The sequence below is a fragment of the Elephas maximus genome, chromosome 12 (genome assembly GCF_024166365.1).
Source record: "Elephas maximus indicus isolate mEleMax1 chromosome 12, mEleMax1 primary haplotype, whole genome shotgun sequence".
Classification (NCBI taxonomy): domain Eukaryota; kingdom Metazoa; phylum Chordata; class Mammalia; order Proboscidea; family Elephantidae; genus Elephas; species Elephas maximus.
Window position 1 is genome coordinate 106,723,962 of NC_064830.1, and position 27,179 is coordinate 106,751,140.

Sequence of the window (27,179 nt, forward strand, 5' to 3'; positions counted from 1 at the left end):
ACTTGGCCCACAGCAAACAGCAAAAAAAGTCGCTGTCACTGTTATGAATACATCACTACTGGGCACTCTGTCCAACAGAGGGGACCAGGGCAGCATGACACAAAGTGGAGGCACTGCCATTCTGACGGTGGAGACAAAGTTGGCGAATAAATAATTAAGTCCTTTCATGTGCTGTTCTTTCCAATCGAAGGAGAAGAAAAGGTCCTGTATCTCTACATGAGTTTTGGTGCAACCTTCACTTCCATGAATCCTCAGAAGTCCCCGCCCTTATTCCCAAACCCGTTGATTTGGGCAGGGGCACAGGGACTGGCATCTCTATTCACCTGAACACACAGTCCCCGAGGACCCACAAGTTTCTAAAGCCGCCAGGAAAGCCTAAGCTAGAAAAAGAAAAGTGTTTTCATTCGTTTCAACAACAATCTTATCCCCCCATCCACACCTTAAAGTCAAAAACTAAGCAATCCAAAAGCTCATAAAACATATTCTTGGTTTTTCGTTCATATTTAATTCTTTTAGATAATTCTCTGTATATGAGCTCACAAGGATAGACAGTCTTTTCCATGCTGGGATTTTTTTTCTGATGAAGATGATGACCGAGAAAGGAAATTACATCAATTACTTTTTCCACTTAACCGTAAGCTTTCAGATTTTTTTTTTTTTCAATAATTTTTTTCCCTCAAACACTCCCCCTTCTTCTCAAGATTCATCTTAGTGACTGACTTCAAATATCGCCTCTAATGTATCCTGCCACCATTCAGGGATCCCATAGTATTCATCAGTGACCAATCCCCCTGACTGCCGTGGAAGACTGACAGATTTAAGCTTCACTTCTCATGAAGTCTTCCCAATGAAAGCAGCCTCCCAGCCTTGCCCAGTAGAAAGCTCTAGAAATAAGCTTTAGTTGTTTGCCCTCCTTTCCCCCAAATTTATGAGCTCACAGTGAAGTACAAGGCTCTACTTCAGGCAAAAAATCGAGTATCATCATTCCTTCAGCATCTTTCCTAAATTCGAATCTGAACCGTACATCTAACAAAATAAAAGCCAACTCACTCCAAGTCCCTACAAACTTTAATGTTTCAGCATTTAACCTGTCTTAAAGAAACGCATTTGTGAAAGTATTTTAATCGAAATCCTCAGAATCAAAATACTTAATTTAAGCCAAATCAGGCAAAAACACTTCCCGAGCTGTCACATTGTCCCCTAGAGTTTTCCTAAGGGAGCAGTACAGTTCCACCACACCTTTTTCTCTGTTAAACCCCAGACCCAGTGCTGTGGAGTCGATACACACCAAAAAACAACGTGACACCGGAATGTAACACCCCACCCCAGGAGTGTCAGTTCCATGAGGGAAGGGGCTGTTTAGTTCACTGTTTCACCCCCAGTGCCTAGAACAGTACCTGGTAGAGAGAAGAAAACCAGTACCTATCTGTTGAATGGAGGAGTAGGTCACAAGGGAGGAGGATATGCCACAGAGAGCTAAGGCCGCAGGAGATAATTAAAAAAAAAAAAAAAAAACTGCCACCAAGTTGATTCCAACTTACAGCGGTACCCTATAGAACAGAATGGAACTGCCCCACAGTTTCCAAGGTGTCAATCCACAGAAGCAGACTGCCACATCTTTCACCCATGTAGTGGTTGGTGGGTTCGAACTGCCTGAAAGATGTCATGGTCATGGCTGTATCCACAGAGAACTGACCACTGGAAGTGGCAGAGCACATCTGACCACACACCTTACAGCTAAAGCTATGACCCAGGCCAAACAGCCCTCAACCGCCAGCAGACAGCTCAGAGCCTTCCTGTAAAGATGTGCAGGACTCCAGGTTTTCTAAATGAAATCCTGTGTGCCCAGTGACTTCCCAGGTAAGTACATAATAAATTCCACTTCTGGATTTCTCAGTTCCCTCTGTAAGGTCCCACTCCTGGTCTCTAAGTACCTGATGCTGTGTAACAGATATGTAAACGTGTCCCCAGATCCTCTCAGTTATGAGGGGATAGACAGGGAAGAGAGTAGCAGGAGGGCAGCTCCTCAGTACATTACCTATCAGAATCTTGGAAAGCAGAACTATGTAAAAAAAGCTCAATAGAGAAAATGTAAACTACAGGCCAGGAGAACTGCTCACTCATCGGCTCTTAACACAGGGCTTGGCACTAAGCATCTGAGAGAACCCAGTGAAGAAAAACGGACACACCCTGCAGACACAGGGTCTCTACTCTGACTGTACAAGCAAACGCCCTGGGGAGCTTTTAAAGTTCTGATGATGGGGTAAGGGCTCCCTCTACCCTCCCATGAGTGTGGGTACTTTTTTAAAGCTCCCCAAGCTATTCTAATGTGCAGGCAGGTTTGAGAATCTCCTGCGCTAAAGCTTACAGTTGAAAACACAGAACAATCACCTACAACCTGAAGAAAAGTACAGCAAAATGCTAAGGTGTGTTAAAGCTGGTGGGGGCTACATGGGTGCTGCTTATGTTATACTTCATACTACTCTGCATTTATAAAATGCTTCATACATAAGCATATATACACATATGCAGACTTTTTTTTACATGCACGTATTTTAAAGCAGCCTCACAGCACCGTGGTCCTCAAAAGCACAAGTACCAAAAAATGGTTTTCGATCTCTAAGACATTTAGGCACAGGTGGGATGTGAGGTTTTTACTTTACCGTGGGAAAAAAATCAAGACCAATTCAACTGTGTCTGCTGACTTGAAAATGCTGGCCTAAATTCTGTAACACGTTTCACAGCAGAGGTCTTGAAAAACGCTCCAGACAGACTCAGCTCTGAAAGACGAAAGCTACCTGCTTCATCGAGGAAGCTTGGTGGCGTAATGGTTAAGCACTCGGCTGCTAAGAGACAGGTTGGCGGTTCAAACCCATCAGCCACTCTGAGAGAAAAAGATGTGGCAGTCTGCTCTCTTAAAGATGCCAGCCTTGGAAACCTGAGCCAAGGATCCACTTAAAATCAGCAGAGCAGGCAGGGCTGAGCCAGACTGGCAGACACGGAAGTGGGTTGTGACAGGACTGTGTTACTCACAGGGCTCTGCTCTAGAACCCTCTTAAAATCACAGGGGGTGCAGGGAGTACTTCCAATGGAAGTTTAGGCACAGACATGCCCATACCCCTTCTCTTCTTCATCTGGGAGGTGGTACAGGCCCGAGAATCAGGAGGTCTGGGTTCAAACCCTGACTCTACAACTTTCTAGCTACACGACCAAGAGGAAGTTATTTAACTTCTTGCACACCTCAGTTTCCTCATCTCTAAAACAAGAATAATAACGTTACTTACTTCACAGGACTGTTGTGAGGGTTAAAAGTGATAATGCAAGTTAAGCTCTCAGCACAGCTAGTACCCCACAGGCAGCCCTTGACAAATGTTAGCCACTATTACCACTGCTGGTGCATTGCTGTCGTTATTCAAATCATCACCTAGATGACAGGCGATTCTGGCACAGAACAGCAAAGCTATTTCTCAACTTGTGGTGCTTGGGCATTGAAAGTCTAGATTTCCTAAACAATGTCTTTTGAGAGAACCATATCCATAAACACAAAAAGAGACAGAAATCTTCTTGTCTGCAAAAAGATGCCCCATGCTGCCTGGAAGGCCTGGGATGGTGGCTGCAAGGTACAATGGGAAGCTCCCAGAAAGGAATATAACATGTGAGTCCTAGATCTGGTTTTGTTTTAACATCAGCTGGTTGATCGTGTGCAAGTTCAAAAACTTTTTTCAGTTGAAAAATGAGAACCTTGGGTAGTTGTTTCTAGCTGTTTTTAAGTTTCTCCTATCACTCAGATTTGAAGGTCAAAATCATTATACTGTCACCTCCCCCACCTCCGCCTCACTCACTCCATTCTAGCCACGCTGGCATCATTATAGTTGCTTTTCCCTCTTTTTGAATGCTCTTCCCCTGGCTATCCATGTTTTTTGCTCCCTCATTTCCTTCAGGTTTCTGCCCAAATGTCACCTCCTCAGAGAGGCCTTCCCTAAACCACCTTCTATAAATAGTGTGCGCACGCGCACACACACACACACACACACACACACACACCAATTTCTGGCAATCTCCTTACTCTGCTTTATAACCTGCCACCACCCAGTACAGAATATATGTTTGTTTACTGAATGTCCCCCACCCCTCACCAATCCCCCCACTAGAATATAAACTCCATTAGAGTGGGTACCTGTTTCTCTTATTCACTATGGTGTCCCCTGTGCCTGTTTAACAGTACCACCCTGACATGCAGAAGCTCTTAATAAATAGCTCTTAAAGGAGTAATAACAAAAGAACCCAGAGGCTTTTTTTCTCTCAAAGAAAATCTTACTCTAATATATAAAACAGGTAAAGGCAGAGTTCTTCTGGCTAAAGGAGGTCAGAACCTCCCTTCGGTTGACTCAATATCCCCTGAGGTGCCCCAAAACCACTGCCCACGATGATTTCCAAGGTTCCCTACAGCTCTGAAAGTCTCCAACCCCACGTTACTTCTGTCAGATTCCAAAGAGAAACATCATATTTGGCCAGTGACTTTCCATTCTGTGACTGCACTTACTATTTGCTGGCAGCTGCATAAGGGGCCCTGAAAATCCACAGCAGACCGTATCCCAGAACCACTGCATCCCTAAAATACCTCCTACCAGGCCAGGGAATAAGGATAATAGGCCTTTGTGGATGGCCAGAAAGAAAATCCAACTCCACGACGAGAGGGGGCTATGGAGTAGTTTCCTTCCATGCCCTATCACATGGTCCCTTGGTCCCTGGGCCTCTGGAGCCCACCACTGAGCCTCTAGACTGCAGTAATCCCACTGCTTCTAGAGGAAGGCAGATGGGTGCATGACCCAGGACCCCATGCAGAGAAAGGTGATATACAATGGAACATACAAATCCGGACAACATGGCAGCCACATGGTGGCTTCCTGACTCCACTACTTTGTCTTTTTACATCTAAATAGCCCCCAAACAAAACAATCCCTGGCTTAGTCTGCTCCAGGCTCACATTCAGGAAAACAGAGGATGAGGGAGTGTCCTGGAAAAGAACTCTGCAAAGGCATGAAGAGTTGGAAGAAAGCACTCCAGGGAAACCAGCAGGCTGTAATTGTGCCAGGTCTCATGCACAGCTAAAGGACTTCCTCACAGTTGCAGGGAAAATATGAAATGTACTGAGCAAACAAGTAAACAGGACCTTTGCTAATCTATGGCATCCAGTCCAGCAGTGCTGACCTAAGCAAGAGTTAGGGATTCAAAGCGTGGTGACCCATCCTTTACCACTGTAATCTAATCCTTAAACTAAAGACAATTTAATGCCTTTATATGTCCATATGTTTTCTAATGACGCCACTGCTGTCAGCATGCTACAGGAGTGCTTCTCGGAAGATGGAAGTAATGACAAAACACATCATTGGGAAGGCAATTATATGCAGTACTAACCATTTTACAACGGCCATATGGGCTGTATTTCAACAATGCAATTTCCAAATCAGCCTGAGCGTACATATTTCTCTGTCCTTAATCCCAGGTACATCATAATAAACAAAATAGAGTACAGATGAAATATGGGCAGCAGATGTAGAAATCTACAAGAATGCTAAAGTAATGCTCATCCGTAAACAGTAAACAGGGGGCTCCCCCTGCCTTGTCAAGAGAAACTGACACCCATCTCTACTGGTCCATCTTCACACTGTTTCCTTAATCAAAACACCACAATGGGGGTATTACAAACCACCAGAGGGGCTAGGCACGACACAAGGAAAAGTTAAAAATACATACAATTCCTACCTTAGAGTTTACAACCTAAGAGAGGCCCTACGGTAATATCGAACTGGTATTTTACAAATAAATAAAGCTAAAGTATAACAGTTACGACATTTTTAAAACCTTGAATTAAAGGTGTCGGTTCCTTAAACGCTAGATTTTTGGGGGTTATACTGAAATTTTAAAGGATATGCTTTGACTTGGGTCTCTCCTATGATCACAAACTCTGCTAAAAACAGAACTCTATTATATTTCCATTTTGCGTGTGCAGAAAGGTAACTGTGCTCATCAAGGCAGTCAGAGAAGAAGGGCAAGACTGCATGTCGGAAAGCATAGTGGTTCCAAAAAGAAACTGCCACCTCCTTCAAAAAGACAGGGACTTTCCAGAGAAGAGTTTAACCTGACTGATCTTCCTAGTCACCCAGAAGTCTTCTGAAGAGTCTTTATACTACGCCCTAAGGGATGGTCATCACCCAGGTCTGATCCCTGAATCCTCGTGGGTGAACGGCATGGGGGCCCATCTTGGCCCAGAGGAGATGGGGGGAGCAGGTCTCATGAATGTGCAGCACTCCCTCCAACCAGAGCTGTTATTTCCAGGAGAAGCAAAGCTCGCTGTCACATTCATTAGCATACCCTCTGTAGCAAAAACAAACCTCTGCAGGGTGGAGGGATGGGCGAGAATAACTTGCAAATGTACTTAGAAAAATGAAAGGAACCGATGAGAGAAAAAGTAACGGACTATTTGCCACCAGTATCTTCAACACATAGATACCAGGAAAAGCAAAGAGCTATTTAGTATGGCCTTTTAGTATGGCCTTTTTTTTTTTTTTTTTAATGGGAAGGATAGGGTATGTATTAGTTCAAAAAAAAAAAAAAAAAATACCGGTGGTAACAAAAAGGTCTGTTTTATTGTGGAACACATTCCCAAGAGACGTGCCACTTCCTAGAATAGTTTAAAACCAGACAAGACAAAATACTTAGGAATCTACTGTGGAAAATGAGCTTATGCCTGTAGTGACCTGTGAGAGGGTGCCAGAACCTTCTCCAATTTTACACTTCTGTTCCAGGAGTCGGTTGTAAGAACTGGGTAAGGTAAGTATGCGCAAGGGCAGTACTGGGACTGGCGTGCAGCAGCCCTCAAGTATCATGAGTCTGAAACCCTCGCTCAAAATCTACCCGAGCAATGTAGCCTGGGGAAAGGTCACATTTTTAAACAGGGAGAAACAGTGAGGTGAGAGAAAAAAAATACATATATGTGCTACAGATGTTCTGTATGAGTGGCAGCCACCTCTCTGTAAGCTCTGGCTTTTAAAAAGAAAATCAAAAACTTCCCAGAAGATGGTGAGGTACTTTCTCCTACCGAAATCCTATTATTACACCTAGAAAATCCCTTGTAACCAAGACAATTTTCAGCTGCAACAAGGAACAAATGTGGTCTACCAGAGACCCATGTGGGACTCTCTCATGAAATGTATCCGTATTAAAAACAGTATAAAGGGGTCAGGAGCACAGGCAGAAAGGGCTGCGCTTCCTGCTTCCCTCTTACTGACTAACCTTGGGCAAGTTGATTTAACCTCTCTCAGCTTTAGTTTCTTCGACTGTAAAAAGCAGGGATACCATCCCTTTCTTCACAGGGCAGTTCTAACAAGACAATTAGTGTGAAGTTCCCAGCACAATGCCTAGCACCGACTAACCAAACCAAACCAATTACGACTCATAGTGACCCTGTAGGATAGAGTAGAACTGCCCCATAGGGTTTCCAAGGAGTACCTGGTAGATTCGAACTGCCCACCTTTTGGTTAACAACAGCCCAGCTCACTATGCCACCAAGGTTTCTGGCACAGGCTAAACTCATAAAAACCCACTGCTGTCTAGTCAATTCTGACTCAGAGCAGCCCTATGGGACAGAGTAGAACTGCCCTATGGAGTTTCCAAGGAGCGCCTGGTGGATTGAACTGCCGACCTTTTGATCAGCAGCCATAGCACTTAACCACTACACCACCAGGGTTTCCAAACAGCCGTTCCCTTTCCAAAAATTTCTCTTCATGGAATTTTTGTGGAAATAGAATAATAGTAAATAAGTATTCATTAAATACCTACTACACATAGATTACTGAGTGAAGAAAGAATTCTGAGAGCCTCAAATATGCCCAGGAGACAGATGCAGGGAGAACACAGGGGCTAAAGGCGGAAAATAAAATAATGTATCAGAAACTGAGGAAGAAAGCTCTGGCTCTCTTTTCCAAGGTTTCAGTCGTACTTCCAAGCGACAAACAGTAAGTCATCACTTAACATCTAACAGACCAAGAAAAAAATCAACAGCACTTGAACTTCCTGCCATATTCCAAAGAAAACAGAGTACATCATGTCATGGTCAACACTTCAAAAAATTCCTTGAGGCTGGCCACAAGATCTCAATCCACAGGGAAATCATTTTGGAAAAATGAAATACTCCCAAAACTAAGAAATAAAGCACTTCTCTGACCTAATCCATATCCCAGCATGAAAATAATCAATAAAGCTAATGTGTTACTGTTATTATTATTATGTTTGATGCTGGAAACAGAGGTTAAGAACTGCAGTTAAAACTAATTCTGGGTAGAAATATAGATAAAAGAACCTACCAGCTAGGTTTTGAGGTTTGAGTGATTCAAAGTAGAAAGTCATACTGCCAAAATATTTTACAATTGTTTAAAAGTGATCAAGGAAGCTAGAAACAGTCCAGATATGCTGAGTTAAACACCGTTTTTGATACATTCAGATATTATGGAAAACTACATTTAAACACAGGAAATATTTCTGGAATCACATTATAGTTCTATATTTAAAAACGGTTCTACTCCTTCATCTAAAGGTGACCCAGAACAATCTGGACCATTTCTATATTAGACTAATGAAATTTATTTTAAAACTACACAACAGTCTAACAGCAGGTTTCAACACTCCGGTGTGAAATCGCACCTCCCAGCACACAGGCAGAATTATCCCCACACCTCTCACCTGCAATTATCATTTGCTCCCTCCCAGGTGGCTCTCAGCCACCACATACCCTCCCAGGCTCACATCTGAAAACACAAATCCCCTCTGGGGGCCTTCTATGTTATGGAGGTGAGGGCAGGACAAAAACAGAAACTTCATACTGGTTTAGACAGCTTTGGAAAATATTTATTTTCAGCACACTGTATAAAAGCAATTTGATAACCTTAAAACACCCTTATGTCACCATGGTTAAGGATAAGTCTTTTTCAAAATAAAAAGCCTAAATTTACCTCACAGTTCTATAAAGGCCAGGTTCTTCCATTAAAGCCAATTCCAAAAATTTAGCAAAGGATCTTTCATCGGCGGATAGGGCATAATTAGATGTTTTGATTAGAGCATTTTCCTCCCCTGGTTAACAAGATATAACAGATGTCCCCGGCTTCCCTAATAACAATACAGCCCTGCATTTGGCAGCTTCACAACTTTAAAACGGAACTGTCATATAGAAAAAGTATAGCCAGGGTGCCTTTGCACAATCATGACTCTGAAGTGGCTATGACATGCCCGGACTCCCCAGTGGAGCAGATATGGAAATCGTATTCCATATTCATAGCCGCAAGCCCTCCTTAGCAGCACTTGAAACCCAAGCTCTGAAATCTGAATGATGCGGGCTTATTCAAATCACCACCAATTATTCCTGGAAGCACCAACCAAGTGAGATATGAAACCTAAACAGAAAATGCAAATCTCACAGTCACTTTCTTCCAGGAGCCCAGAGAACACAGGCAGAAAAGCAGCTCAGAAAAAGCAATGCCTGTCTAAAGAGGCCCACTCTACCAAGACCCTAGCTTTCCTGCAGAGAGTAGGACTACGGGACTTGATTAAAAGGATTCATATTTTTCACAGGAAGATTCCACTGGTGCATTTGATCCAACTTACAAAAATTCGATTTACACCAATCTTGTCACATCAGTCCAGGCTGTAACTAGAGGTAGGCCTGCATTTTAAAAGGCAGGCAGTCTCTGATTGAAGTTCAACTCAAACATCCTGGCTTAACAACTCCATTAATGACATCTAGCACAGATCTAAAGATTACTCAGCCCCTTTGTCAGTCGCATGTGTTATTTATAGGACAGTATATCAATCATGTCTTCCTCTTATTATTTCCTACTTTCTGGTCCTAAGCTATTTGGTCTGCCAAATTAATACATTTCATTGCTGCTCCAAATCTAAACAATGCTTGATAAAAGATTAATAAAATAGTTGTGTGCTCTGCAACCACATACAATCCAGGGATATTCATCAACGTCTTTTTATTTGCATATTTGGCTGACTGCCCCCTTTAGCAAATATGTGAAGCACGATGCTCAGGTATCCTGGTTTATGGTTTGCATTTAATTCAGGGTGTCAATCTGCTTCTGTTTTAATTACATCCATCTTGATATGTTATTACAATCTCATGAAAACTTCTTTTCATTATATGAATGGCTATAAATACATACACATGACAGTTGTTATAAATTTTCTGGTTCAGCAATAAACAGGAAAGATGCCTTAGCCAACATGTCATGTGGACTTAATATCTGAGACTTTCTTCTGTAGGAGAAAAGTTTGGCAGCGTCTTCAGCTCAACCGTACACTTAAGTTCACTTGTTTCAAATGTTCGGCCACCGATGCTGTTGAGCTGCTCTGAGCTTTTCCGGATTGCTAGGCTGAAGAAAATAATATATCCCCAAAAATTACGTTAAAATTTTAAGTGGGCTACATTAAGGTCATCTTGTATCCAAATAATTATTTTATTTTTCCACTGGACATACAAGGATGAGAAATTCTCACATCATCACGGACTATTTATTTTTTCTTTCATACCCTCATACCCTCATTACCGGGGAAGAAAACACGGTACCACACTAACAGGCTGATGTACTGCACTGGGACCAGTGAATTACAGGGTGATACACTGAGGCGGATGCTTTTTAAAGGTTCTTAACATTGAGTGGAAACCCTGGTGGCGTAGTGGTTAAGTGCTACAGCTGCCAAGCAAGAGGTCGGCAGTTCAAATCCGCCAGGCGCTCCTTGGAAACTCCATGGGGCAGTTCTACTCTGTCCTATAGGGTCACTGTGAGTCAGAATCGACTAGACAGCAGTGGGTTAGGGTTTGTTTGTTTGTTTTGGTTAACATTGAGTAACAATCAGAAAATGTCTTAGGAAAAATGGAAAGCTTTATAATTATGAATGCTCATCTTCATTTGCACTATTATTTTTGTTTTTAAAAACCTCTTTCCGAGGTTCCCAAGCCTTGGGAATCCAAGCACTAACTAAGGAGAAGGTTACTTCTCTAGTCTCACTGGGTCGCACTGTGAGTGCCTCTAACTCCCAGTGTGATCCTGAGCAGGCAATTAGCCCCTCTGGACTGTGTTTTCATTTGCAAAATGAGAGGTGGAACTATGTCGCTAAACACAACATCTGTGCCTCTGATGCCACACATGGCTTAGAAAAGCACATCAGCCAACAAGGGCTGGAGTGAAATGGATCAAAAGGCTGCTCTAAAAAAGTTTAGATCCTAACTTTAGAATAGGTCTGCAGATGAATTTCAAAACTGCAATTTTCACAAGTAATCAAAGTGACCACAGAAACAAATGAGGAGGGAGAAAATTTTGCAATACTTAACAATGCACAACACCAAATGCATGTTTCTCCTTTTGCCCCAGTGAAAGTATAATTTCACTTGAACTATATATAAGATCATTTCTTAGGAAAGCACAATTCAGGAGCCTGGTTATTTCTGCCAACTGAACATACACAGAAAGAATGGGTGGAAGCCATTGGAATTTCTAGCATGTGGCTGGAAAGGTGACAATATAATGTTCAACTGTTGTTTTCATCTACAGCTTCATTCTCTTATTTAGTATGTAGCTGTGGAAAAACATTCGCTGAACATTTCTAGTCAGCAACATTTAGCCAGCAAGCATAACTGAATAAAGAGACTCTAGGGGGGAAAAAGACAAAAAAAAAAAAAAAGGTCTACTTTAGGGTAACCACTGGGCAATAATTGCTATACTGGACTATATCTCTTAATTCCTCTTTTTAAATTCTAAAATACCACTGCCATCAAAATCTTTGCAGAAACCCAAAATGAGATTGGTTTGATGCTGCAGCACGAGTGGGGACAATAACAAGGAAAATGACATCCCTTGGGTGTCATCATAACTTGACCCTGGCAATGACTTAACAGCTGTCCTGGATTCAGAATTCAGCTGGAGTTGAGAAGTATCAGATTTCACTCATATAAGCAAGAGTCATAATTTGTCTTCCCAGGACGTGCATCTGTGTTCAGCCCAAAAGTTATTCCAAACTGCCTCAGTTAACAGCAATCACACAGTACCTGCCATTTGTGGACTTTCTGCCTGCCCCAACAAAAATGAATGCCTTTTCCATTACAAACTTACATTTTCCATTATTTACAAACTGTGGGCATTTCCCTCCTCCTCCCGTGAATCCATTTTACTACACGAGTTTTCCAGAGCTCTGAAGTTACCAAGGAGGTACGGCACCATGAGGTATAGTGGCAAGCCAAAACGACTTTTTTAAAGTCAACAAAATTTCAGCATTCTGCAGACGGTTGAAAAGTTGTTTGTTCTGGCAAACTCAAGAGTTCAGATATGAACTGAGAAACCACAATAATGAGCTCTAATGGTGGCGAGCAATTCCCGCTCACCGAGCTAACACTGGAGCCCTGGTGGCGCAGTGGCTAAGAGCTCAGCTGCTAACCGAAAGGTTGGCAGTTCCAATCCACCAGGCGCTCCTTGGAAACTGTATGGGGCAGTTCTACTCTGTACTTTAGGGTTGCTATCAGTCAGAAACAACTCGACAGCAACAGGTTTGGTTTGGTTTGTCTCTTTTTTCTTTGGAGTTAATATGCGAGTGCGTCAGACAGTTCAAAGGAAGTTTGGAATTTTAAAGTTCGCAACGTTTCAACCACAGCTTCCTAAATCCACTACCTTTTACTAACTGCATTCATAATTTTGACAACTCTATTCAGTCAAAGAAAAGAAGGCGGGAGCAAGACAGGAAGGTAGTGGGGGGCAGGGAGATAGGGAATCTAACTGGACCCTCAGATGGGACTGCCAAACCCACTAAAGTGTGAAACAAACACCTTCAAAGAAAGTAGGAACACAGGACCCCTTGCAATGGGTGGAATCAGAGACCCAATGGCCCTGAGACACAGAAGCTGTACTTGCCTAGCCTTTTCCTAGGCAACCAGAGAAGGCAGACTCTGAAATCCACTCCTCCCATCCTCAATTATCAACCACAGAAAGATCTATTCTTCGTGACCTTACAACAGTAAGTAGGGACTGCATACCAAGACATACAAAGCTAGAAAACTACCCCCACACCTCAGGCTTGTTGGAAGAAATGAAGGAAGAACACAGCTCAGGTTTGGAAGAAAGTAGAGACACTGTCTTGCCAGCCTTAAATTCTATGTCCCTCTTCTAGAGGAGGGAAAAAAAATTCTACATTCATCTAATCATACAACAGGTATCGAGTGTACCAAAAAACAGTTCTGCCTCAGCTATAACCACGTCCCCTAACTGGTTTTGATTCTCTCCTGCCTTGGGTTTTACCAAATTAATCACGATTTTGTTCTTCCAAACTTCAATTATACAAGTTTTCAAATCTATCCGAATTTTTTCAGAACTTTCTCAAATGACTGATTTCTACCCCATGACCAGGTTATTTTTCCTAAATATAGCACACTGGGCTTAATCCCAATGCTGAAAAAAAGCACTGTTTGCTTAGGAGAAAAGTAGCATGAGGCACTTTTACAAAGTCAGGCTACACTGAGTATATATCACTTTGCACAGAATAAAATAAAATCAAATATAAAAAACTACTAACCCATTAGATTTCACCCTCTGTGCAGGGAGGTTACATACGTACACAGACATACACAGACACACAGACACAAACATACCTCTGTCAAGAAATGCTCTAGACCTTTTGTCCAAAGGCTTCCAAATCTTGAAGCCTTTGGGACCTGAATTATTCCTTGACACCTGGATTCAACTATTGTTCTCTTAGTTTGGGGACCCTATTTCTAATCCTAACATTCTCTCAAACTAAATGATCACCATTCAATTTTGACAGTATACAGAACTGTTGTAGAGAAAGTCTCAATCTCCTTACCACCCTCAACACTCCTTGAATTATGTTCACTACTGCTTTTGTTTTTTAAATTCTTTTTCAACAGCGAAGGCTAGAGAAAAAACTCTTATGGATCAAAGCCTCAATCACTAACTTCATGATTCATTTTTTTTATTTTACTAATATATTTACATTCTATCTACTTCAGAAAAGAGCTTGAAGTAGCTAATCTTGATAGCTAACACATGCCACGTGGATTGGTCATATCACAACTTTCAACCTCACCTCACCTAAGTTCCCCTCAAGTAATTCTCTGTCTTGTTCAGCAAAATACTGGAATCCAGTAAATACAGTAAAATAACTTGAATTCATAACCACACTTTCACACACTTCCTTTCCTGCAATCTTTCTCACTACTTAGGAACTTCTCGGATCCTAAAGTCACGCACACATTCAGAAGTGAAATTCTGGAACTGACCCATTTACTCTGCAGTCCCATGCCAAACTTCTCAAGATAGAAAGTGAAAAATGCAACAAAAACACAGCACCACAGCTTTCCCTGGCTGTGTCACAGAAGAAAGCTTCTGACCTTCTGGAACTACCACTTTATACATAAGTGAGCAAAAGAAAGATCATGTGAAACCTCTATTTTAACATCAATGTCAACCTCCTTTCTCATCCAACCTTCTTTTCCAGATTGCTAAAAGTCAGCAAGGCATGAAACTAGAAGGGACCAAGAGAGGATAAATACACTGGCTGGAGGGCAGCCTGGTGGCATCACAAAAAAAGGCTGCTATCACACTAAAGAGCTCTTAAGGAGAAGCACCCACCAATACTCACTTCATAGTGGGGATGCTAACGCTCAACGAAGCAGCGACACCAGGCAGGAAAGGGAGCCAAGAGCAGTGGACTAACCCTTCTCCACCACCACTGACACCTTGCACTCACCTTGCCACTGCTGCTTAAAAAGGGGCCAAGGCACACAGCTTCCTGCACTACCTTCAAGCCTCCATGCTCAGTTTTCCAAGTCATCTACCATCAAACCACTCCCCAAAACTCAGGGATCACCAAGTTTCAAGGTCCAAAAGGGATCTCTGGGATCTTATCCAGCATTTCCAAATCTGGATTATGGATTACAACGCCCAGAATAAAAATGCATGGTGGTCAAATAAATTCAGGAAATAGGCACATCTCAACCCCTCTCAGATACTCAAAATTCACGTCACCATAATAAAGACTTTGTAAGTCTGGCCAGACAAGCTGCCCATTTAACTATGTTTAGCCCAGCAAGTTTCAAAACTATCTGGGTATAGGCCACTTTTTTTTTTTTTTTAATCTTTAAACGCACCTATGAGCATCCTGCAAAGCCGTGTTCCCTTCCAGTTTGACAACCTTTGCTCTAATCTAAATCTCTCAACTAATGGGTAAGAAAAAATGATGTTTTTTGAGAGTAACTTCCCAAGGTCACACAACCAGCTAGGAGGGCCAAGCCAGGAACTGGTCTTCTGACTTCCGAACAAGCACTGCTTACTTACGTAATTTCTTACTAACTTCTACCAGCCCTTCCCTATATCCCCAAGCTCTAATCACATCTTCACACTCCTCTGGTTTCTGTGCCTTCTTCACCATTCCCTTTTCTTACTCTGCTCTCCCTGTCCCCTATTCCTTCCCTACCTATCCAAATCACTCCAACCTTTAGGCCCCATCTCCATGAAGTCTTCTCAAATAGTTCTACCTATTCACCCTTCCCTGAAAGTCTATTCCACTCAGTTGGTAATAGGCACTCAAGTGTGTTTTGTAATTATTTTATAGTTTCTGGACTTATTTTATCAATGACACTACACAGTCCTTCAAGGTGCTACATATATTTTAGATTACTTGGTCGTCATTTCTAGTGCCTTGCCCATATTAAGCACTCCATAAATATCTGCTGACCTGATGCAAGGAACATGATTAATACTGTTTTTTAAACAACTGAATAAGTGAGATTTCACAATAATAAATTATTATGGCCTTTTAACATGGCATGTTATAAGTATATCAAATTCTGTACAACCTGCTTATGCCACTGATGTGTGGGTAAGCCCTGAAACCGAGCTAGAAAATGAAGACATGAACGTCTTGGTTTGATCCTCTCTCCACCAGAAACAAGTTTTCACTTTCACAAGCCTGCAAAGCTCCATTTGGCCTCCTGTCTGCTAATTCTGCCAACTTCATCTTTGCTTCTTTTGGTCGGTTATGCAAAAGGAGGCTGTCCTGAGAATCCAGTGCACAAGAGGAAGGAGGGGGAAACAATGGATTTTCAAAATCCAGTTTTCAGCCATGTCTCTCACATGACTTCCTAAGCTACATTAGACAGAAAGAAACTCAGCTAAGGACAGAAAGGCAACACTGTCTGGCTCATCAGCATACATGCATGGTGCTAGGACCCCAACATTTCCATCTATACTTTGTTCGCTAGAGACCACTTTTTTCTTTTTTTTAACTGTTAAATAAAAGCATTATCTCTGGGGGGTATTCACACTCATTTTGTCATTCAGAGAATATCCCAATAAACACCACCATATCCAAATGGTAATTGTGCCTCTCAATTGCATAATGAAAAGAACACCATGCTCAACTTTAGCCTCTTCACCTACCCTCTTATCGTCTATCATGAGACTCTTCATCATCACACACTTGAACTTCAGGGCACAATTACACAACACAAGTGTCCCTGCAGAATATGAAACTACCTCAACCAGTTTCACTGACTATAAAGTGTGAGGCATCTCAAAACTACCCCCACAGTTTGCATCATCTTAAGTAAGAGTACAAGAGTGAAGAACAGTTGACATTATAAAGCAGGTTCTCATTAGCCAAGTTCATTACTTTTACTCAATATCAGTAAAGAAACAGTTGGACCGGAATTATTTATATCAGCACGTTTCATTATGAGTTAGGAGCCTTTTGCCTAAAAAAAAAAAAAAAAAATTTTTTTTTTTTTTTTTTTAAGGGCAGTCTAAAATCAGCTAATCGGGACAAAATGATGAAGTCACACACGTGTCCCTTAACACTGACAGTGCACCACTCCTCCACCGTTTGCCAGCTATTGCTCTGAACTGGTGGCATGAACTGTAAGCCTGGCTGGGCAAGCCAGTATTTCTGGTTTCTTATCACAACATCGTATCAGCAGCAGCCTTGATGTATATGGTGATAACTGTTTTCATTTCCAAACACTAGACAGAAAAACACAATAGGTAATTACAGTAATCCTTATCATCTATAATAATTCTTAACATTTATAAACACTCCCTTCACACAAATTTCTGTCCAAGTTCATAGTTGAGTTGCCTGCTTCCTAACAAGCATCTCGCACTTCTTTGTGATGACTGGTAAATCTCCCAAACTGAGGTGGGAGGAACACCAGAAGTTTTATTTTAATGGGCAGTACACACATCTGTTTTGACCATCCACCACAGTCACAAAGCAGCCAACAAATCCACCTTTTCCCAAAGAACCAGACATACATGATGATGGTTTACACCCGTTGTGTGTTTTTAAACTGCAAAGTTTATTCACAGCTTTTCTAAAAAAGCTGGACCTCTTAAATGTGAATATTGACAGGATACTTGACGGTATTAGGGAACAGCTGCTAATTTATGTAGGTGTGATAATGGCAGTGTGGGGTTTGATGCCTTTTGTTTTTGAGTCTTTATCATTTAGAGTTACATACAGAAATATTTACCAATGAGAGAGGGATGAGTATATAAGATAAAGAAGCTCAGACATGACTCGGTGATGGTTGAACCTGGCTGTGGGGTACACTGGGATTGATTCTACTGTAAATTTTCTATAACAGAAAGTTTTAAAAGTTTGATCTTTTAGACCCACAGAAAAATATGTATATGATACCTACATATCAAGGTGCCATGGTATTCAGCTAATCACATTAACTTGGGTTTTGAATCTAGAGAAGTAGAAAACATAATCACAGAAAGCAAAGGGACAGTATTAATGGTATGGTTTTATCTTCTCTAAAAAATTAAGAACCTGGAATAAGCAAATCTTCTCTCAAAAGTCAAGGGGAGAGTATGTATAATTGTGATATATGCATACACACACATTTATCTGTGTATGAATGCATATATGTACATACACAGGTATAACGATATTCTGTATGTATGTACGTCAATCGGAACGTTAAATCCCTACTTATTAAAAATAAAGCAATCAAAAACAAATGCATAAATTATCTCTCTCCCTCTTGGCCTTCAAAAATGTTCATGGCAATCTACAGGCCCCTCTGGCATACAGGGAGGGAGCACACAGCAGCCAGAAAGCAGGACCACGTGTAGCCAGCTCTTACAAGTACTGTGCTAAACCAACCACAGTCAGCAATGGTGAACCCAACCACAAGCATCATTTTCTACTGGGAATAGATGCTGCCATTTCAATCCCTATTCTAAGAAAAGGAAGAGATTGAGAAAGAAAGAGAGGCATAGGTCACACCATACAGTACCCTCCCACCTTGACAAAGTTAAAGCCACACTTAGAATCATCCTAAGTGCTGAGTCTCAACGCTCAAAACAAGGGTGCAAGAGCCATTCTAGCCAACAAAGCGCCAGTTCTGGAACCAAAAAGTAACTGACTGCATCGCTAACACCAAAATCTATGGTCACCACCAACACCAATACCACTGCCCTCCTTCCTTCCCATCCACTGGCCACCATCACTACCAACAGACCAAGCAAAAACAGTTCAAACAGAAAGGAATAACACCGACAGGAAGACTCCTCTTTGTAAAAATACTTAAACCTGACACACAAACACACACACACACACAGAACCAGCAACCTAAACCTGTACAGCTACAATATGTGAGACGTACACCGTCATTAACAAAGCTCACATTTAAGCATCTGAAACAATACCATAATAACACCAAAAACCAAAGGAAAAGGAAAAAGTTTCCTTCAGAAACCTCAGACCATCACATCAGGTGCACAGAAGGTTATAAACCAACTCATTTCTTGGTTTTGTCCTTAAGAAAGATAGACCAACTCCACAGAATCTCAAAGCCTTCTCTGTGTATGTGCGTGTGCGTGTGTGCATGTGCGTGTGTGTGTCTGTGTGTGTGTGTATGTGGTGTTGGGAACAGGTATACGGAGATACAGGGAGCAAAGAAGGCGGTTAAATTTATAAAGGCCAGTGACCAACCCCAGCACCAAATCAGATGGGTCCAAAGCAAAGACAGTTTCCCTGTGACCCCTGGGCAGTCAGTCCCCCTCTAGCCCCTGCCTGCCCCCCACCCCCAGTTAGTCAGCCCACAGGAAAATGTGCGTTTGGAAATGAACACTGCAGGTGCTCCAGGAATAAAGACACACACACATATACACACAAAAAGCCAATCACTTGGAAAGAAAACACAAAAAAGGAAAATGAGAGGGACAATTGAGGGACAAGCCCTTCCGAAAGCAGCCAGGATTTTGTTTTCCACCCGCCAGCCCTCCCTGGCGTACCTCTGTCTGTCCCTAACTAAATTCCTCCCGCAGGAACCCATGTGCATATGTATGTGTCAAGATAATATTACAATTAACCCTTTCTGCAGAAGAGCCCCGGCCAGAATACAGAGAGATATTCCACCCTTTTCTCTTCTCTCCCCTCCTCCCTCCTTTCTGCCAACCAGGAGAAAACGCCCCCTTCCCCAGCTTCACCAAAAAAAAAAAAAAAAGGGCAGGGGGAGGAGAGGGCAAAGCAACCACAAAACCTCGTCGGCGTCTGGTCCCCAGGACACCCGGAAAGGTGTACAGTCCCCGCGCACACACACATCCACACACACGGACATATGGCTCTGTAGCGAGCACACAGAGACCCGTCCACAGGCGCCCCAAACCCAGCAAAGAGACTTCCACCAGCCAAGAAGCCATGATTGGGGAGGGAGAGAAGGAAGGAGTAGGGGCAGAGCGATTCCTGGAGGGGGGCGCATTGTTGTGATGCCCGCACCCCTTTCTTTCTGCCCATCTGCTGTGGAGGGGGTGCAGGGAGGGGACGCAGAGGAAAGGCGAGCGAGGACGAGGAAAGCCAGAGACCAGGCGCGGCTGGCCGCTCCCCTCCTGCCGCCCGCCGGCCCGCCCGCCCGCGCCCCCGGCTCCCCCCAACAATGAGCCCTCGGCCCAGACAGACAGACAGACAGCCAGCCCAGACCGCGGCGGGGGAGGCAGCGGAGCCAGACGCAGCCAAGTGGGGTCGTGCATAAAGGGAAATCGGGGGGAGGGGGTCCCCCTTACCTCCAGCGCTTCAAAAGTGACAAAGCTGGTCATGGCAAATCCATCGATGATGTCCTCTTCGGCCGAGGTGGACTCTCGCCGCTTCCTCCGCGGGGGTCTGGGCCGGGACGGGGCGGAGGACGGGGGCTTCCCATTGTCTTCCTTGTCGGAGCCCGACGACGAGGCGAGCGAGGGCGCCCGGGGCCGGCCAGCCCCGCCGCCGCCCGCCGCGCCGCCCGCCAGCCCGCCCCGGGAGCGCCTCTCCCGGTCTCGCTGCGACCGCGACCGCCGCTTCTTGCGGAGTCCATGGCCCCGCGCCGGGCCATCCATGGCTGTGCCGCTCGCCGGCCGCCCGCCGGCCGCCCCGGGCTCCGGCCGCCCCGGGCTCCGGCCGCGGCCACACGAAACCCGCCGCCGAGCCCCGGTCCGCGGCAGCACGGCTTCCTCCGCCCGAGGAGGACGCGGGGGAGACGGCGGCCGGAGAGCGAGCGAGCGAGCGAGCGAGCGAGGGAGCGAGCGAGCGAGCGACGGGAAGAAAGAGCCGCGAGCGGGGGGAAGGGGCGGAGAGAGGAGGAGGGACGGGAGCCGGGCGCGCGGCGGAGCGCCCGAGCGGGGTGCTCCCTCGGCGGCGCCGACGATGCCGGCCAGCGGCGCCCAGCGAAGTAATGGCTGAACGCGCGGCTCTCCTCGGAGCAGAAGAAATAACTCCCGAGCAGGCAATAAATCACGACAGCGGAATGCTTTGATCGGGAGTCGGGGCGGGAGCCCTCCCCGCGGCCGCTCGCCGCCGCCGCGCCCCCAAAACGCCCAGCCGGGGCCACAGAGGTCGCGGCGAAGTGGGGGCACGCAACTTCCCCCGCCCTCGGGAGGCCGGCACCCCGGCGCCCCGCGCGCACCTCAGAGCAAACTCCGGGGCTGCGAGGCGTGCGGGAGCTGCAGCCCGCGGAGGCCGCCGCTCGGGGCCGAGGGGAGCGGGGCCGGGCCCCGCGGAGAGGGGCGCATAATGAGGCGACGACGAGGAGGGGCCGGCCAAAGTGGCCGAGGGGGCGCTGACGGAGGCGGGGGGCGGCTGTGCGGTCGTGGGGTTCGCTTTTCGGTCTTCGCGGGGGGAGGAGGGAGCGATGAAAGAGGAGAAGGGGCAAATCCCGACGCGGCCAGCCCCCCGCAAAAAATGTGCTTCCCAGCCCCGGAGACGAGGTCACCCCTCCTCCGAAGCCCGAGGGCTGAGGCAGTCGACGAGGGAAGCAGAAAGAAACCTCCGGCGGGGGAGACACCGCTGTGCCGCCGCCGCCCGCCGCTGCCCCTGCTCCGCGCCCCGCCGGAGGGAACGCCGCTCGCGCCGCCCTAGAGCCCCGAGCCCGAGGCTGCACGGCGTGTCCCCGGGCGGCTGCAGCGGGAGCCCGGCCGCGGCCCCATCCTCGCTCGCTCAGCGCCGCTCCTCCCCCTCCCGGCCGGCCCACCGCCGCCTCAGCCCCGCCGCCTCAGCCCCGCCGCGCGCCCGCCCGTCCGCCCGCCCGCCTGCCCGTCCGCGCGCACGCGCACCGCCCTCCCCGCGCCTCGCTCGCCGCGCGCCCCCGCCCCCGCGGCCGGCCGGATCACGTGGGCGGCCGGGCTCCGCTCCCCGCCCCCGCCCCGGTTGTAGAGTGTGTAGAAAGCCAAAGGCTGGGGGCCGGCCGCGCTCTCGAGCCCAGGGCATGCGCGCTGGGGCGGCCGGGCCTGCGCACTGGGGGCGGCGGGGAGCCGGCGGGCGCCGGGGGCGCGGAGGGGCCGTCCGCCTGGGGTGGGACGCCCGTGTGGAGTGGGCCGGAGTTGGCGCGGGACGCGGGGACGCGGGGATACTGCCCCGCCAGCCGGGCCGGGGAGTTGGGCGGGCCGTGGGTCCCGGCTCCTCGGCACCCCTGGCCCCAAGCCCCCCGCGCCCTCCTCGGGAACGCTTGTCCTTAAAGCCCCCCACTCAGGCCCACCCGAGGCGCCCGGGGCCCCTTCTCGGGGAGCCCCCAGGTCATTCTCCACCTGCGGCCTGCGCAGTGGGGGAGGGAGGGAATCCGGAAAAGGGACACGGGGGGACTTCCCTGGGGGGGCACTTCCCGGGGGGGCACACTGGAGGCGACAGAAGAGCGAGTGAGTGCCAAGGTGGGACCCCTGCTCCACTGGGGGGCCGACGGGCGGACTTGGAAACTTTTCCCCCACGTGGTCCCAGCGCGTGGCCAGGTGACCCTCACCTGAGTGACCCGCGCCCGAGTGATCCGCGCCCGAGTGACCCCGCGCCCCAGTGATCCGCGCCCGAGTGACCCCGCGCCCCAGTGACCCGCGCCCGAGTGACCCCGCGCCCCGGCCTCCCGTCGTCGAGGGGCCGCTGTCACCCCAGCGCGGCCACGCGGCGGGAGCCGAACTTGAACTTCCCGCATCCGCCGCGGCTGAGGGGCGGGGCTGGAAGGCCGGGCCGCCGAGCTCGGACCGGTTCCTGGACCCGTTGGAGCCCGCGAGGTTCCTTTATTTTAGGGGAAAGGGGGCTCCCCTGGTTTCCCCGGCGCTGCCCCAGCTTCCGCTGCAGTGTAGCTGGTACTTAGGAAAAGTTGTATGACAGGGCTGCCTGCAGCCCAGAGCCGACCGGCAGAAGCCACCAGACTCTGAGTCAAACAGCTGTGCGTTTTGGGAGGGCACTCCTGGCACAAACCTCACGGATCGGCAAGACACCGGCCGCCCTCTCTCAGCCTGTCAGATACCCACTTCGCCTTCTGCCCAGCGCCTAAACACCCTGGCACACCACCCCTCTCCCAGTAGCCCACACTTGGAGAGGAAGGAAAGAGGGAAAAGAGCTGAAATGTACTAGTTACTCACTAAGGGCCAGGCCTAGTGGTGGAGTGGTTAAGAGCCAGGACTCCTAACCACAAGGTCGGCGGTTCAAATCCATCAGCCGCTACTAGAAGTTGACTTCATGGCAACAGAGTTTGGTTTTTTGGTTTATGGACCGAGCGCTGTGCTAGCTGCTTTGTACACATTTCCCGTCTTTAGAATTCATGTCTGTGGGTTTTATTAGTACTGGAGGAGGCTGCAGGGAAAGTGGTAAGGACGTGTTTTACAACCTGATATACCCAAGACCCATTCATTCATGTCTTTATCTAGCCAATGTTAATGTCTGCTATGTGCCAGGCACAGTTCTTGGTGCTGGGGGTACAATGATGCCCAGAACAGAAGGTTCTCCTCTTGGGTCTCCTGTTCTAGCTGGCATGCGTCACTCATCTAGCAGTTCCTGACAGCAGTGTAAAGGTTTGTCATTCCCTTGTTTTTAGTCACTCTCCAGTTCTCCTCCAGCTTCCCCATTTCTGGATCCCAGGACTAGGTCTTTATTAGATGATGGCAAAGGGGGAGAGGCAAGGCGCAAGGGCAGACGGGAACACCCACTGGACTGCAAATAAGAGAACCAGCTTTGTCCCTGTCCACGGAACAAATTATTGGACCCGAGGCAAGACTTTTAAATCATTCATTTTCTCATCTGAAAAGCAAAGAGGAACAACTAAATGTTCGAAGAGTTCACTTTCAGGGCCACCACTGGCCTCCTCAAAAGATGACGTCTTTTCAAGTAGATTGTGTGCTTTATTTCTTTTGAATATGGGATCTGATTTAATTTGTGAGGAACTCGGTGCCACCTTCCAGAATTTCCTTCCTAAGATGACTGAGCCTGCTGTCCCTGGAATAGTCGTCCACAACAGTACGTCTGCGAGGCATGTACCTGTGTCACTGTCTAGGGTGCTGTTCCAGGGGCTGGAGGCATGTACCTGTGTCACTGGCTAGGGTGCTGTTCCAGGGGCTGGAGGCATGTACCTGTGTCACTGGCTAGGGTGCTGTTCCAGGGGCTGGAGGCATGTACCTGTGTCACTGGCTAGGGTGCTGTTCCAGGGGCTGGAGGCATGTACCTGTGTCACTGGCTAGGGTGCTGTTCCAGGGGCTGGAGGCATGTACCTGTGTCACTGTCTAGGGTGCTGTTCCAGGGGCTGGAGGCATGTACCTGTGTCACTGTCTAGGGTGCTGTTCCAGGGGCTGGAGGCATGTACCTGTGTCACTGTCTAGGGTGCTGTTCCAGGGGCTGGAGGCATGTACCTGTGTCACTGTCTAGGGTGCTGTTCCAGGGGCTGGAGGCATGTACCTGTGTCACTGGCTAGGGTGCTGTTCCAGGGGCTGCTTCAACACGAACAGATTGTCAAGCTCAAGCCTACAAAAAAGTCAAGTTCTGTGTAGTTTAAAGCAAGGATCTAGGCTCATTTTTAGTGTCATTGGAGATGTGATAGTGGTCTTAGATACTGGTGAGAGTCAAGGAAGACTAGGAGTTAATGCTGCAATTACTATTGCTTTTCAACATCTTGGGGGTTGGGCTGAGGAAGGTGTGAAATTGGCAAATAAAATAAGAGGTATCACATTAGTGACTTTTCAGAGTAGCCCTTGGCAGTCCTGTCTTTTAAAGAGTAATGTCTGGTAGGAAAAAAAAAAGGATGGTAATACACTGCATCCAAGAACCTTGCCTCTGGCGAGAGTAATTTGCAAATGCATTTTGGGATAATGTTTAAATGATTTTTTTCAGGCTCCAAGTGTAATGCTCACTGGAATTGATAATGCCTTTTGGGTCAGGGTTTCATAGTTTTCTTGTATCTGGGAATTAAAATTGTGGATTATACTGTCTGTATTTGCAAGGCCTTTCTTCCGCGGCACCACTGGGTGAGTTTGGACCTCCAACCTTTCGATTAGTAGCCAAACAACCATTTATGCCACCTGGAGACCTTTATTTCTAGTTCCCCATATTACCTGTCTTAATAAAAAATAGCTAATGATTAATACCCAAACCAAACCAAAGCCATTGCCATCGAGTCGATTCCAACTCATAGTGACACTATAGGACAGAGTAGAACTGCCCCATGGGGTTTCCAAGGCTGTAAATCTTTACAGAAGCGGACTGCCACATCTTTCTCCCACAGAGTGGCTGGTGGGTTCAAACTGCCAACCTTTGGATTAGCAGCCAAGCTCTTGAACCACATATCCCATTAAACCACTCAGAACAATACTGTTCATAATGGCCTCCAAAATGAAAAGGACCCAAATGTTCATGAACAGTAAAATGGATAAGTAAGTGGTGGTATATTCATGCAATGAGGTACTATACAGCCCTGAGAATGAACAACCTGTTTCCGAAGGCAGTAGCGCAGATCACACAAGCATCAAGTGAAAGAAGCGAGACCTACAAGAGAACATATTATAAGACTCCATTTACATAAAGTACAAGAGGCAAAACATCTATGCCATTAGAAGTCAGGGTGGTGGTTACCCTTGGTAAGGGGGTAATGACTGGGAGAGGGCATGAGGAGGGTGACTGGGTAACGATTACACAGGTGGCATCAGTTAGTGAGAACTCGTCAAGTTGTCTATTGTAATATATGCATTTCTGTGTATATATATTATACTTCAGTAAAAAGTTTTAAAATGCTATGTATAAATATAAATATGCAGGTATTGTTTATGTATATACTGAGTACGTGTATAGTACTTTTTTCATGTATTGTTGTTTTGTGCCGTCGAGTCGATTATGACTCAGTGGCCCTGTAGGACAGAGTAGGACTGTCCCATAGGGTTTCCAAGGCCGAAATATTTATGGGAGCATACTGCCAGGTCATTTCTCCTGCAGAGCGCCTTGGTGGGTTCAAACCGCCAACCTTTCAGTTAGCAGACAAACGCTTAAACTGTCTTGCTACTTCAGCCCTTTCTTGTATTAATAGCACTTCCCAAAGCCCATCCACAGTTAAATGGATAAATAAGCTGTATTTTATCCACACAGTACTACACAGCATTAATATTCAGTGGCGTACTGTGTAGTAAGCCAAAGTAAAGGATAGCGTAGCATCAGTTTTCTTACTTACAGAATAAAAGATAAAGCTCGAACTTGTCTGAACGAGGTTATAATTCATATCAGCAAAAGCTTCGGTGAATTCTTTGCCCGAAAGATTGTAGTTGATAAAGAGTGAAGCTGAAGAAATAATTCCAAAAGAGGTTGCTTGTTTAGTAGGGAAAACACTCAAGTGGTATTGGAACGCACAAAGGAAGAACCTTACATCTCTGTTGGAGAATAAACTACTTGACCCAGGAGAGCCTCTCCAGTTGTGCAATCTTTTATTTGAATCGATGATTAATACTCAAACTACATCTTGAGCATTCAACCTTCGCTAGTCAAAGAGTACTGTTATAGTTCAACAGCTGAACTGAACTCTGAGCCTTCCAGGAGCGGTAGCTATTTTCGGTACCAGGTTTTCTAAATTACTAAATTTTTATATCCCTCTAAGTCTTGCACTTTGCACTCTGCCAACACAGCAATTATTAACACTTCCTTCTTGACATTACGCATTGATATGTAATATTTGAATTTATTAGGAAAATTGATTTTTAACTCAAGGCAGCTAAGGTTTATGTTTTGGTCATTTATAACGTTCAGTTATTTTGCGTGTGTGTGTCTGCCATGGGACTAGGGTAGAACTGAGACAGTTCGTGGCTCTGTCTCTGTGCAGTTTCCTAATGAGCAAATTAGGAACTAGTGTCTTTATTGTCCCTTCTTTAACCCTCATAAGTTGTCTTAACAATAAATGTTCCTGGTGAGAAGTGATAGCTTGCATCAAATGACAGGTAGCCCATCCGCAATAACGTTGTTGTAACTTTGCCCTAATTATCACCTGCTGGTTTAATGTTTTTCCACACTGGAAGATGATTTTCAAACTGCAGTTTTAGTGTTCAAAAAAAAAGGAAAGGAAGGAGAATGTGTGGTTCAATTTGCTGAATGTCGTACCACCTTCCATAATATTTTACCATAAACTTTCATCATCTCTGCAGGTGACTCTGATGAATAACACATCGATAAACCCATATTCTTAAACTCTGCCCTGTGAAACCAATGAAAGACACCTGCTGGTGACCAACTGATCATCACGTAAAAAGGTAGTTTGTTCAACTCAGTAAGCCTCAGATTTTCACAAAACCAACTAGTCTTCCTGTCCCTTCTCAGGGAGCGGCTTTCTATTTGGAGTTTCA

At 46.1% G+C, this 27,179-nt stretch overlaps 1 protein-coding gene across 4 annotated transcripts in view; it reads right to left on the reverse strand.

The window, feature by feature from the left end:
* Window positions 1–20,526, reverse strand: part of AUTS2 (activator of transcription and developmental regulator AUTS2) — a 1,314,883-nt gene extending 1,294,357 nt beyond the window's left edge. For 2 of the 4 annotated variants that reach the window (XM_049903251.1, XM_049903250.1), the window contains exon 1: window positions 20,136–20,526. In XM_049903251.1, coding sequence (XP_049759208.1) covers window positions 20,136–20,444 — 309 coding nt within the window. In that variant the 5' untranslated portion in view covers window positions 20,445–20,526. The remainder of the gene's footprint in view (window positions 1–20,135) is intronic. The other 2 variants (XM_049903253.1, XM_049903252.1) reach the window with 1 other exon arrangement.
* Between the last annotated feature and the right edge of the window lie 6,653 nt (window positions 20,527–27,179).